Here is a 12,104-nt window from a genome sequence, read left to right as displayed (position 1 = left end):
AGGCTACATGCCGCCGCTGGCAGGTACAGGCCAGAATGAGAAATGAGAATAGTCTGTTCTACAGAAAGGCAGCAGGAGTCTCTGGTGGGCTTCTCTGTCTAGACACAAGAACAAGGTACCTAGGCTACCCCCCAAATAGCACTCTATTCTCTATATAGTGTAGTACTTTTGAACAGGGTAGTGCAATATATAGGCAATAGGGTGACATTTAGGATGCAGGGAGTTGCGTGTGAAGAGTCTGGGGAGAGGCAGGCCACAGCTGTGACTCACACAGCACATCTAAGTGAAAAATATCACCTGGACGGTCAATGTTGGGTTCCACAGAAAACTGATGAGACCTCTCAAAAAGATGCGACAGATCATTTGGTACGAAGAACCACACGGTACCAAAAACAAACTGCAATATGAAACAAATAATCATCTCATTCTATAATTTCACATATCCTACATTTCTAAGAAAGGTTCTAAGAAATAGTTTCCTTTCCAAAGGTTCCATTATTTCCGTGGCTGTACCCTCTTCTTGAGTATACAACAGCATATCCTATAGGAGGCCTCCTGAGGAGTCAACGACCTTCGTGTATCTGCTGTGTGATATGATTGAGTTAGATTAGTCAGGCCCAGCCTTTAACCTCGCTGCTCTGTTCTGGGCCATGGGGCACAGGGTGAATCATATCATAGTAGAGATGAGCAACCTGCTCCACTAACAGCCTGTGGTAATGTCAGTGGTTCAGCCTGACCCCATGTTCCACATTCTGCTCTGGACACCTGCCAGACAATCACACCACTTCCCCCCCTGAACCTGCTAATATTCTTAGAACAGCATATACTGTATGATATGATTATGTAACACAGAGGTAGATAAGGATGAGTTATACACTGCAAGTACAATACCTGTTCTCTGTCTACCTGGAACCGGCTGAGACTGTGTTTTGAAGGTCCTTTTCTTGTAGCTGTTATCAGCACTGTTATTGTGCCCTCAATTTAGCTGTTTTCTGTCTTACTGGACTCTATTCTACTGTGCCCTTACCTGTGGCTAATGTGCAGTTTTACAAGTTTGGCTAATGTACAGTAAGCCCGTAGCTTAGCTGTGCTGTTCGTATTGAACTGTAGTTATGTCACGTGTGCTATGAGTGTCCGTAATGCGCCGTATGTGATTCGACTGTATCCTATCTCAGCCATGAGGACCCAGCCATGTCTACTCACTCAGCAGCTGGCGGCGCAGGACCTGCAGGCTTCTCTTCATGGTATCATGTGGTCCGGCTCCTCCTCCACAGTGCTCATGGTTCTCTGTGGAACACAACCAGACCAGAGAGACAGACTGAGATACTGCACCGCGGTCAGGAAGCACGGTCAGATACTGATGTGATTAGGTGAGGACATAGGGGGGGAGAGAGAGCGGGGGAGAGAGAGAGAAATAAAGAAGAGAGAAAGAGAGAGAGAGGGAAAGAGAGAGGAAGAGAGAGAGAGAGAAAGAGAGAGCGAGAGAGAGAGAGAGAGAGCGATTGATCACATAGCCAGGTGAGGGGCTATCCATTGAGAGAGACAGAGAGAGAGAGACAGGACGGACAGAGAGACAGAAATAGAGAGAAAAATACAGCCAGTGACAGACCAGGACAGACAAGACAGTGTTTACAATTCCCAGTCAGGTCACAAACAGGAAAGAACTCAACAAGTATCGAAAAAACATCCCCTCTGACAACAATAATAAATATTCACCATGACAGGCATAAATACTTAGCCATGGAAAAGTAACATAAATCAAGGTTGGATTAGACCATTAATGTACAGGGTGGTCATTGTGTATTTGGCTCCTGAATACTGGCTATGTATGAAATTCAGTACGCTGCACTCACTGCCTAGGCTGGTCAGTAAAACCAATCATGGGTCATTAAACATTGATCAATAGGGCGTGTAGTGTACTGAGCTATATATCACTAGAGTGTATGCTAACTTCCACGGGTAGTCTTTAGAAGTGACAGAACCTTGATAAATGAAAGGAAGGCCCACACGCGCGAGCTGTGCGCACACACAAATTATTTTCACCTCTGGAAAAGCTTGCGTGCGTGCGTGTGTGTGTGTGTGTGTGTGTGTGTGTGTGTGTGTGTGTGTGTGTGTGTGTGTGTGAGAGAGAGATTGTATTTCCATGTGTTGCCCTGTCTTTGGGGAATAAACACACCTGCACTTCCCCTAAGGTGAATCTCCAATGCATAAATAATCTGGTGGCAGTGGCGAGTGTGAAATTGGATTTGTGCCCCCTAGGACGACGGGGTCTGGATGTGGGCAACCTGTGGATACGTCCCAAATGGCACCCTGTTTCCTATATTGTGCACCACTTTTGACCAGAACCCTATGGGCCCTGGTCAAAAGTAGTGCACTGTAAAGGGGAAAAGGTTCCATTCGAGACGTACCCTGTGTTTCTCTGAAAGCGCAACGCAATGAGAGGGGAAAGGATAAGCAAACAAGCACAGCAGCACTGATCATTTCATAATGTATTGTTCCTTATGAAAATAATCACCTTCATAAAAGACTGGATTGAAATACGCACGCTGCAGCCTGCAACTCAATCCGCCTATTACCAGTCATATTGATATTTGGCCAGTCGAATGCCAAAACAAGAGACTGGCCCACTGTGAAAATGCCAATTTTGGGCAATTTCACTGGGGTGTCTCTCTCCTCTTTTTCTCTCCCCCTCCTTTCCCTCTCTTTTTCTCTCTCTTCCCACCTCCCTCATCTCCCCCTCCCTCTCCACTCCTTCTCTTCTCTCTCTCTCTCTCTCTCCCCCCCTGCTCTCTACCTCTCCACCTCTTTCTAGGTGCATTAGCATCATGCTCCAAGGCTAATGAGCGGAGTGGCGGTGAGTGTTTAAGGAGTGCAGCTGAGCCTCTCCAAGGTCCACAGTGATTCCACATCATCGCCCGTACTGGCTACCAGACTACCTTTCATTCACACAGGGCAGAGGAGGTGGAAGAGGAGGAGGAGGGGGGGGGGAGAAGGAGGAGGGGTGAGCGGTGAATCATATCCACCTGTTATGATGGCACATTAGCTACAGGTGCGTGCCACGACTTGTCCATACACAGAGAGAGCGGGAGCGAGAGAGCGGGATATGTGGAGAGGCTGTGGATTTAACTACGATAGAGGAAAGGAGAGTATGGGAAAAGCCCCTCAGACCCCGGCAAAGTTCAGCTGGACACAGAGAGTTAGAGAGAGAGAGATGATGTATTACGTCCTTAAAGTCCAGGAGCTGGATAGGACAAATAGTCCAGAAACAGAGGATTTCGTCCGGGTAGCTGTTTGAAATATGACTCAAGATACCTACCCAAAGATGTAAACACGGTGAGTAAATCACCAATCAACACAGATACCGTTGGTCTGTGTGTTTTCTGTAATGTCAGGGACAGCTAGCAGCTCCATGGTATTCCAACATTTTACAGGAGAATAACAAACGAACAACTGCATGGCAACTGACACACACACGCAGAGCGTGGCCATTGCCATGACAACCCTAATAGTACATTGTATTCAAATCTCCTTGCCGAGGACAAATGGGACTCCATCAGAGAATTTTTTTAAATAATCCCATCATTTCTAAGAGAGAAAGACTAAATAAAGCACTCACCATTGGGACTGGGAGAATATGACTTTCAGAAACAATCCCTCTCCTCATAGCAACGCAGCGGTCTTTGTGTTTGGGCTCATGTTGACAGCCCTTTGGGTCCCCAAAATGCCTTTGCTGCTGCTGTGACTTGGAGAGTGCAGCTCTGAATAGTGAAACTGGAGGGGCGCACAGAGTTTAAGCCCCAGCCAAGGTCACTCGAGACGGGGTAATGAAATAAATCTGTCACTCTGTCTCCACCAGGGTGCAAGCGCGCAAGGATAACAATGCCTTTACATTTTGGACTTCCCTCTATTTTACTGTAGGGGTCTAGCGTCTAAGGATCTGGCTCGATGCCTGCATGAAGCTGCACCTTCCATAACGAAGGAGGAAAGAGGGTGAGGAAGGAGGGAGTAAGGGAGTCACTGAACGAGTGGACAGGGCTGTGCTCTCATAACAACCCACAGATAACCCAAAGACCTAATCACACTCTTTTATGGGAGCAGATATTTTCCTCCCTCCAATGCAATGTTCTCACGGCTAGGTTCATCTGCATTTGAATGAACACACTGTCTCAAATGGCACCCTAAGGGCACTACTTTTGACCAGGGCCCTACGGGTTCGGTCAAAAGTAGTGCACTGTGTCGGGAATAGGGTGCCATTTGGGACGCAAGCACTGTCTATCTGTGAAGGCGGTCGGGAAATGGAGACATGCTCCTGAATTCCTTACACAGATTCATGGAGTCAAATCTCAGTCATAAAGTAAGACAAATCTGAGAAAATGTGGAGGTGTTACATTGACTTCTTTCTTTCTTTCAGATAGCTGAAAAAAGTTATAGAGGTAACAACTTTCCCATTTCTCCACCATTTTAATATCCAAACTCACTGTGGAGTTATAAATAGGTCCATTTACAGTAAGGCCACCATGGCAGCCCCAGAGGACAAACAATGTGTCAGTCCCAAATTGCATCCTATTCTCTATATAGTACACTCTCTACAGTGCACTACCCATAGGACTCTAGTCAAAAGTAGTGCACTATAAAGGGAATAGTGTGCCATTTTGGAAACAGACCAGTTAACATTAGAGGAGTGGATTTACAGTGGACCTCATTGGCATAATCTCAAGGGATTCGGTGATTGCAACAACACCGTGATGTCTATCTTGATCTCCTCCTCCCAGCAGACCAGACAAAAGTGAGGCGCCTTCATGGCGTTCACCCTTTGATTATGTTTCTTTCGCTCCTTTGATGGGAATCAGTAAACAGTTCCTGATACCTCCTCACACGTCAAGCCTTGTCTCTCCATGTGTTTCCTGTGCTGTTGTTGTTGGGGCATTGGGGCCTCAGAGGGCCTCAGTTTGGGCTGTGGTGACTTAGTAGTGCTGAGTAGTGATGTCTCTGGGGCCCCTCCTCCCTTGCCTTCCTCCCCTCAGTCTTACTTGTCCTATTAGTGACCTCACAGTAGACCAAAGGCTGCTGGGCTTTCATAACAGGAATTCAAGTAAGACCCTGCTGAGGCTGATCCCCACTGGGCAATAGACCAGGGGCCTGATTACAATGAACAATTCCATTATGAAACAAATAACACTTATTCTTCAAGCATGAGCCACAACAACAGCTGGGGCCAGTGAGCAGTGACTCAACCACAGAGCAGCCGATTGGTTGTTGGTGCCCCTGGAGTACTGCTGCGATCACTTAATTGGCTGGCCAGTCAGACAAAACAAATGTAATGTTTACTACAGTATCGATTTGCTCCAATAACGGTGCCCGATGATATAGCACCAGGTATTTACCACAAGCTCTAAAGAAAGAAAGTATTGGTTCTTCAGTATCCCATTGCTCCTCTCCACCACGCCAAATGTGTATCTGCAGGATGCTATGGTGCTGAGTCACTGTCAGTGCTGTGAGTGGACGCTGCCGACCATGGCCCTGATGGCAGGATGAGTTGCGGTTGCTGTGTCATGCAGGCTGGTGGCGGTTGGTGGCGGCTGCGCGGGTCATCAATCAGCGCCACCAAGTTCCCCCCACCCCTGCCGCCCAGCTAGTACATGGCAGGCCATTAAAAGGAGTGTCAGCATGACGTTCACCCCACCACGGGGGGGAGGTGGGAACATATCATTACTTCCTGTCACCCTCACTGACTAACTGGTCTGGCTACATGAGTCTCTTACCTCTTACATAATCATTGGGGATTCTCACATACTGTGCTGCACTGTCTGTCTGTCTGTGTGCTTGTCTGCACATCTCCAAAACAAGTCCACACCCTTAGAGTAAATGGATAGAAAGGAGTAGAAACAGCTGTTCTATAACGTTGCTATAGTCCCCTCATAAGCGGCTCGTATGTAGCAACTCTGTCCTAATCGTACAAGAAGCGTATCGTAATAGCCACAGTAATTAGTGCGCAAAATGCCTCTGCACGAACATTAATCACCAAGAGACACCACTGCCATAAAACACAACTGTTACAACCCTGTTCCACATTCACGGAGCTGTGGCTGTCAATTCCCATTCCTCTCCCTGGGTTAGAGGCTAAGTTAACATCAGTAATGCAGGGCAGAGCAGTGTAGCACCAGAGATGACACACCTGCCAAAAGCAATGCGTGTGACATGGAGCATGGCAGAATAGTGAGTGGGCACCTGTTTAGTGTGTGTGTCAGTGTGTGTGCGGTCTGCTCCTCAGGCTGACTCTGCCAGCTGAGCTCTCATAACCACACACACACACACACACACACACACACACACACACACACACACACACACACACACACACACACACACACACACACACACACACCTCAACCTGAATGGGTCTCTTACTCAACTCCTGCTGAGCACCTGCACAGTGGCAAACTCCTGGAAGCTGTCGACCATTGTACCGGTGCCTAATCACCAAATGACTTTCGACCTGTTGCCCTCATGCCCCTGCTGGCCAAATGCATGGAGAGGGTTGTCAGGAAGCACCTTACCCTGTCCACCCTGTCAACTGGACCCACTACAGTTTGCCTATAAGGCACAGAGGGGGACTGTATGATAGTACCCTGACCTTGGTGAACATGGAGTCTAGTCACTTTCAACATGCTAAATCATATGCACACATTATATTTATTGATTTTAGTTCAGCTTTCAATACAATGCAAATATACACACTGCTGAAACGACTACTGGACCTGAACGTCAACGGTGGCCTCGCAGGTTGGATCGAGGACTTTTTAACTGACCGCCCACAGAGGGTTCTCCTGAACGGGGCCCTCTCTGATGAACTGACCCTGTACACAGTGGCGCCCCAGGGGTGTGTCCTTTCACCGCTGTTGTTCTCTATCTACACTAACGAGACGAAGACCCAAAGGAAACAATGTGAGCCTTTTCAAGAACGCAGATGACATGGCTGTGGTGGGACTATTTTTTAAAATGCTACGTCAGATGGGGACAGCTGTTTTAAACTGGCCAACAACCTTCAAGAATGGTGCCGGTTAATTGCCTTCCACATTAATGTGGACAAGACAAAGGAGCTGATCATCAATGGCAACGACCTGCCAATGTCCCAACAAATCTCTCTGAACAAGCAACCAGTTGTCACGATCGTGTGGAGGAGAGACGGATCAAAACGCAGCATGTGGAAAATAAGCCATCTTCTTTTATTTTTACTACGAAGATGAACATGAAACGAAACACTATTACAAACTATACAAAAACAACAAACGACCGTGAAGCTATAAACGTAGTGCACACACACAGGCTACAAACGTTCAACATAGACAATTCCCCACAACCAGCTAAAGCCTATGGTTGCCTTAAATATGGCTCCCAATCAGAGACAACAATAACCAGCTGTCTCTAATTGAGACCCAATTCAGGCAACCATAGACTTTCCTAGATACCTACACTCAACCATAGACACAGCTAGACTACTATACTAAACATAAACTCAACTACTCTAATAAACCCCCTAAACCTTACAACCACCCTAGACACTACAAAAACCACATACATTCCCCATGTCACACCCTGACCTAACCAAAATAATTAAGAAAACAAAGAATACTAAGGCCAGGGCGTGACATAACCCCCCCCTTAAGGTGCGAACTCCGGGCGCACCAGCACAAAGTCTAGGGGAGGGTCTGGGTGGGCGTCCGTCCACGGCGGCAGCTCCGGCACTGGTCGTGGTCCCCACCCCACCATAGTCACTACCCGCTGTCGTAGCCTCCTCCAAATGGCCACCCTCCACATTAACCCCACTGGATTAAGGGGCAGCACCGGACTAAGGGGCAGCACCGGACTAAGGGGCAGCACCGGACTAAGGGGCAGCACCGGACTAAGGGGCAGCACCGGACTAAGGGGCAGCACCGGACTAAGGGGCAGCACCAGGATAAGGGGCAGCACCAGGATAAGGGGCAGCACCAGGATAAGGGGCAGCACCAGGATAAGGGGCAGCACCAGGATAAGGGGCAGCACCAGGATAAGGGGCAGCTCCGGACTGAGGGACGGCAGCTCCGGACTGAGGGACGGATCCTGGCTGGCTGACGGATCTGGCTGCTCATGGCTGGCTGACGGAGATGGCTGCTCATGGCTGGCTGACGGATCTGGCTGCTCATGGCTGGCTGACGGCTCTGGACGCTCATGGCTGGCTGGCGGCTCTGGCAGATCCTGTCTGGTTGGCGGCTCTGGCAGATCCTGTCTGGTTGACGGCTCTGGCAGATCCTGTCTGGTTGACGGCTCTGGCAGATCCTGTCTGGTTGACGGCTCTGGCTGGTCATGGCTCGCTGACGGCTCTGGCTGGTCATGGCTCGCTGACGGCTCTGGCTGGTCATGGCTCGCTGACGGCTCTGGCTGGTCATGGCTCGCTGACGGCTCTGGCTGGTCATGGCTCGCTGACGGCTCTGGCTGGTCATGGCTCGCTGACGGCTCTTGTCTGGCGGAAGGCTCTAGCGGCTCCTGTCTGGCGGACGGCTCTGTAGGCTCATGGCAGACGGGCGGCTTTGCAGGCTCATGGCAGACGGGCGGCTTTGCAGGCTCATGGCAGACGGGCGGCTTTGAAGGCTCAATACAGACGGGCAGTTCATGCGGCGCTTGGCAGACGGACAGTTCAGACGGCGTTGGGCAGACGGGCAGTTCAGGCGCCATTGGGCAGACGGGCAGTTCAGGCGCCATTGGGCAGACGGGCAGTTCAGGCGCCGCTTGGCAGACGGGCAGTTCAGGCGCCGCTTGGCAGACGGCAGACTCTGGCCGGCTGAGACGCACTGTAGGCCTGGTGCGTGGTGCCGGAACTGGAGGTACCGGGCTAAGGACACGCACCTTCAGGCTAGTGCGGGGAACAACAGGGCACACTGGACTCTCAAGGCGTACTATAGGCCTGATGTGTGGTACCGGCACTGGTGGTACCGGGCTGAGGGCACGCACAACAGGGCGAGTACGGGGAGAAGGAACAGTGCGTACAGGGCTCTGGAGACGCACATGAGGCTTGGTGCGTGGTACCGGAACTGGTGGTACCGGACTGGAGACACGCACCTCAAGGCTAGTGCGGGGAGCAGGGACAGGGCACACTGAGTTCTCAAGGCGCACTATAGGACTGGTGCGTGGTACCGGAACTGGTGGTACCGGGCTGAGGGCACGCACCTCAGGACGAGTGCGGGGAGAAGGACCAGTGCGTACAGGGCTCTGGAGACGCACAGGAGGCTTGGTGCGTGGTGCCGGGACTGGAGGCACTGGGCTGGAGACACGCACCACAGGGAGAGTGCGTGGAGGAGGAACAGGGCTCTGGAGACGCACTGGAAGCCTGGTGCGTGGTGTCAGCACTGGTGGTACTGGGCTGGGAATACACACCACAGGGCTAGTGCGAGGAGCAGTAACAGGACGCACAGGACTCTGGAGACGCACAGGAGGCTTTGTGCGTGCTGTAGGCACTGTCTTAACCAGACGGCTAGCACGCTCCTCAGGACGAGTATGGAGAGCTGTTCCCGGTGACATTAACTCACCAACACGTTCATTCGGACGAATGCCGTGCCTCATGCACCAAACCAGTACATCCCTCATAACTCTCTCCTCCAATTTCTCCATTAACTCCTTTACTGTCTCTGCGTCACTCACCTCCAAATCCGCCCTCACCGGCTCCTTACGGTAAGCAGGAGGAGTTGGCTCACGTCTCCCGACTGACCCAACTAAATTACCCGAGAGCCCCCCCCAAGAAATTTTTGGGTTTGACTTACGGGCTTCCAGCCTTGTTTCCTTGCTGCCTCCTCATATCTCCACCTCTCTGCTTTCGCTGCCTCCAGCTCAGCTTTGGGGCGGTTATATTCTCCTGGTACTTCGCGGTCCAGAATTTCCTCCCAATTCCAATAGTCCTGTGTAGGTGGGTCCTGTTGTTGTTGCACACGCTGCTTGATCCGATGGGGGTGGGGAATTCTGTCACGATCGTGTGGAGGAGAGACGGACCAAAACGCAGCATGTGGAAAATAAGCCATCTTCTTTTATTTTTACTACGAAGATGAACATGAAACGAAACACTATTACAAACTATACAAAAACAACAAACGACCGTGAAGCTATAAACGTAGTGCACACACACACATGCTACAAACGTTCAACATAGACAATTCCCCACAACCAGCTAAAGCCTATGGTTGCCTTAAATATGGCTCCCAATCAGAGACAACAATAACCAGGTGTCTCTAATTGAGACCCAATTCAGGCAACCATAGACTTTCCTAGATACCTACACTCAACCATAGACACAGCTAGACTACTATACTAAACATAAACTCAACTACTCTAATAAACCCCCTAAACCTTACAACCACCCTAGACACTACAAAAACCACATACATTCCCCATGTCACACCCTGACCTAACCAAAATAATTAAGAAAACAAAGAATACTAAGGCCAGGGCGTGACACCAGTGGAGGTGGTTGAGTGTTTTAAATATCTAGGGACACAAATTGATTACAAGCTGGGCTTTACAGAGAATGCAGAATGTATTCTTCTAAAGCATGGCAGCGACTGTTTTAATGAGGAAATTGAAGGGTTGAAGGGATGTTCTGGAGAAGTTGTACAGCAGTCTGGTGGAGAGCATCCTCACGTTCGATATGACAGTCTGGTATGGCAATCTGAGCGTGAGGAGCAAAAGCAAACTGACCAGAATAGTAAACACAGCCAGCAAAGTAATCGGTCGACCACAGGCACAGTTGAGCAGTCTGTTCCACCAGGCAACCAAAAGGGAAGACAGTGGTTGTCGTTGACGACCCCTCCCACCCACACCCTCACGTTCGAGAGCTTCCCTCTGGCCGGCGCTTCAGAATGCCCATGGCCAAGAAGAACGTGTTCAAACATTCATTCGTTCCTTGTGCTGTTGGACGACTAAATGCAACATAAATTGCATCGGTATACGCACTTATCTATTTCTCTATTTTAACAGTGCAGGGCAGCGGTCAGTTGTGAGTAAATGTATCAATGTCCTCTATGTTTTTAGGTTATGCGGTATGATGTGTTGACTGGTTTAAATGTGTGTTATGTGAGAATATATGTGTATTTGATCCTTTTTAATGTAAGGTGATGCCAAAGAAAACTTGTAATCCTGGATGGACAATAAAGTTTTATTCTATTGTATGATACAGCTCCCATAGACTTCAAATAGTATTATGGTTAGCCACAAAGATGATTTAATAAGATGACCAAGCAGGGTAATAGGGCATTAAATTGGGAAGGATGGGGCTTCCCCAGAGTGTAGACGGACAGTGTCACTATACAGTGAACAGGGTGCCATCGTGAGTGACACACGGGCTGCAGTTTGTCTGGAACACACAGGGGCCACAAGGTGACACACACATATGGGGCCATGGGAGGGTCACTCCGAGTTACCGTTACATAAGGTGTCAACCCTCCCTGACTAACTGACTGACTGAATAACAGACCCACTGCATGCCACAGAATGGCAAACGATCGCAATGATCTGCAGGCACATTGCCAACACCAATAATGGGATATATAGATGTAGGTAAGGGTGCACAGACACACACACACATACACTCAGTGTACTAGTCCTATTATCAATCTCTGCTATTAATCTGAGACGCCAAACATCCAGCCATAGCACGGCTGTCATTTAAAGGGAAAAGGTATTTTCACAAATGTGCCTTCTGTCCCTTTGGAGTTATTGGGACGAGCGGTAAAGACAGAGATCGGGATGTAGGGCGTCTCTCTCTGGCAGCGTCTCAGTCGTAAATATCTCTCTCCTTTCTCTCTCTCCCTCAATCGGTCTCTCTTTCTCCCTTCTCTTTCATCTCTCTCTATCCCCCTCTCTCTATCTCCCTCTCCTCCACCTTGTCTCTGTCCTTGTGTGACCCTGCAGACAGTAATGATACGATTGACTGCTGCTGTGTTGTGCTGGTGCTGCTGACTAACAGTAAAGTGAAGCTAGCAGCGCACCACGTCCCGCTACGCCTGTCACAATCACTAAGAAAGTAATACCACAGAAAAATAGAGAGCGTGGGTTGACACCTAAATTCACCACTTTACACA

At 49.4% G+C, this 12,104-nt stretch overlaps 1 protein-coding gene across 2 annotated transcripts in view; it reads right to left on the bottom strand.

Moving 5' to 3' along the window:
* LOC139531907 (transmembrane protein 108-like) overlaps nt 1-12,104 on the bottom strand; it is a 66,435-nt gene that overhangs the window by 19,748 nt on the left and 34,583 nt on the right. The window contains exons 1-2 of one of the 2 annotated variants that reach the window (XM_071328854.1): nt 3,617-3,979; nt 1,204-1,287 (exon numbers count right to left, since the gene is read on the bottom strand). In XM_071328854.1, the coding sequence (XP_071184955.1) occupies nt 1,204-1,243 (40 nt within the window). In that variant the 5' untranslated portion in view covers nt 1,244-1,287; nt 3,617-3,979. Of the gene's footprint in view, nt 1-1,203; nt 1,288-3,616; nt 3,980-12,104 lie in introns of those variants that run through there. The other variant, XM_071328853.1, reaches the window with a different exon arrangement.

The sequence above is a fragment of the Salvelinus alpinus genome, chromosome 10, assembly GCF_045679555.1.
Source record: "Salvelinus alpinus chromosome 10, SLU_Salpinus.1, whole genome shotgun sequence".
NCBI lineage: Eukaryota > Metazoa > Chordata > Actinopteri > Salmoniformes > Salmonidae > Salvelinus > Salvelinus alpinus.
Note: the sequence above shows the minus strand (reverse complement) of the source record. Positions and strands in the feature narration are given on the sequence as shown.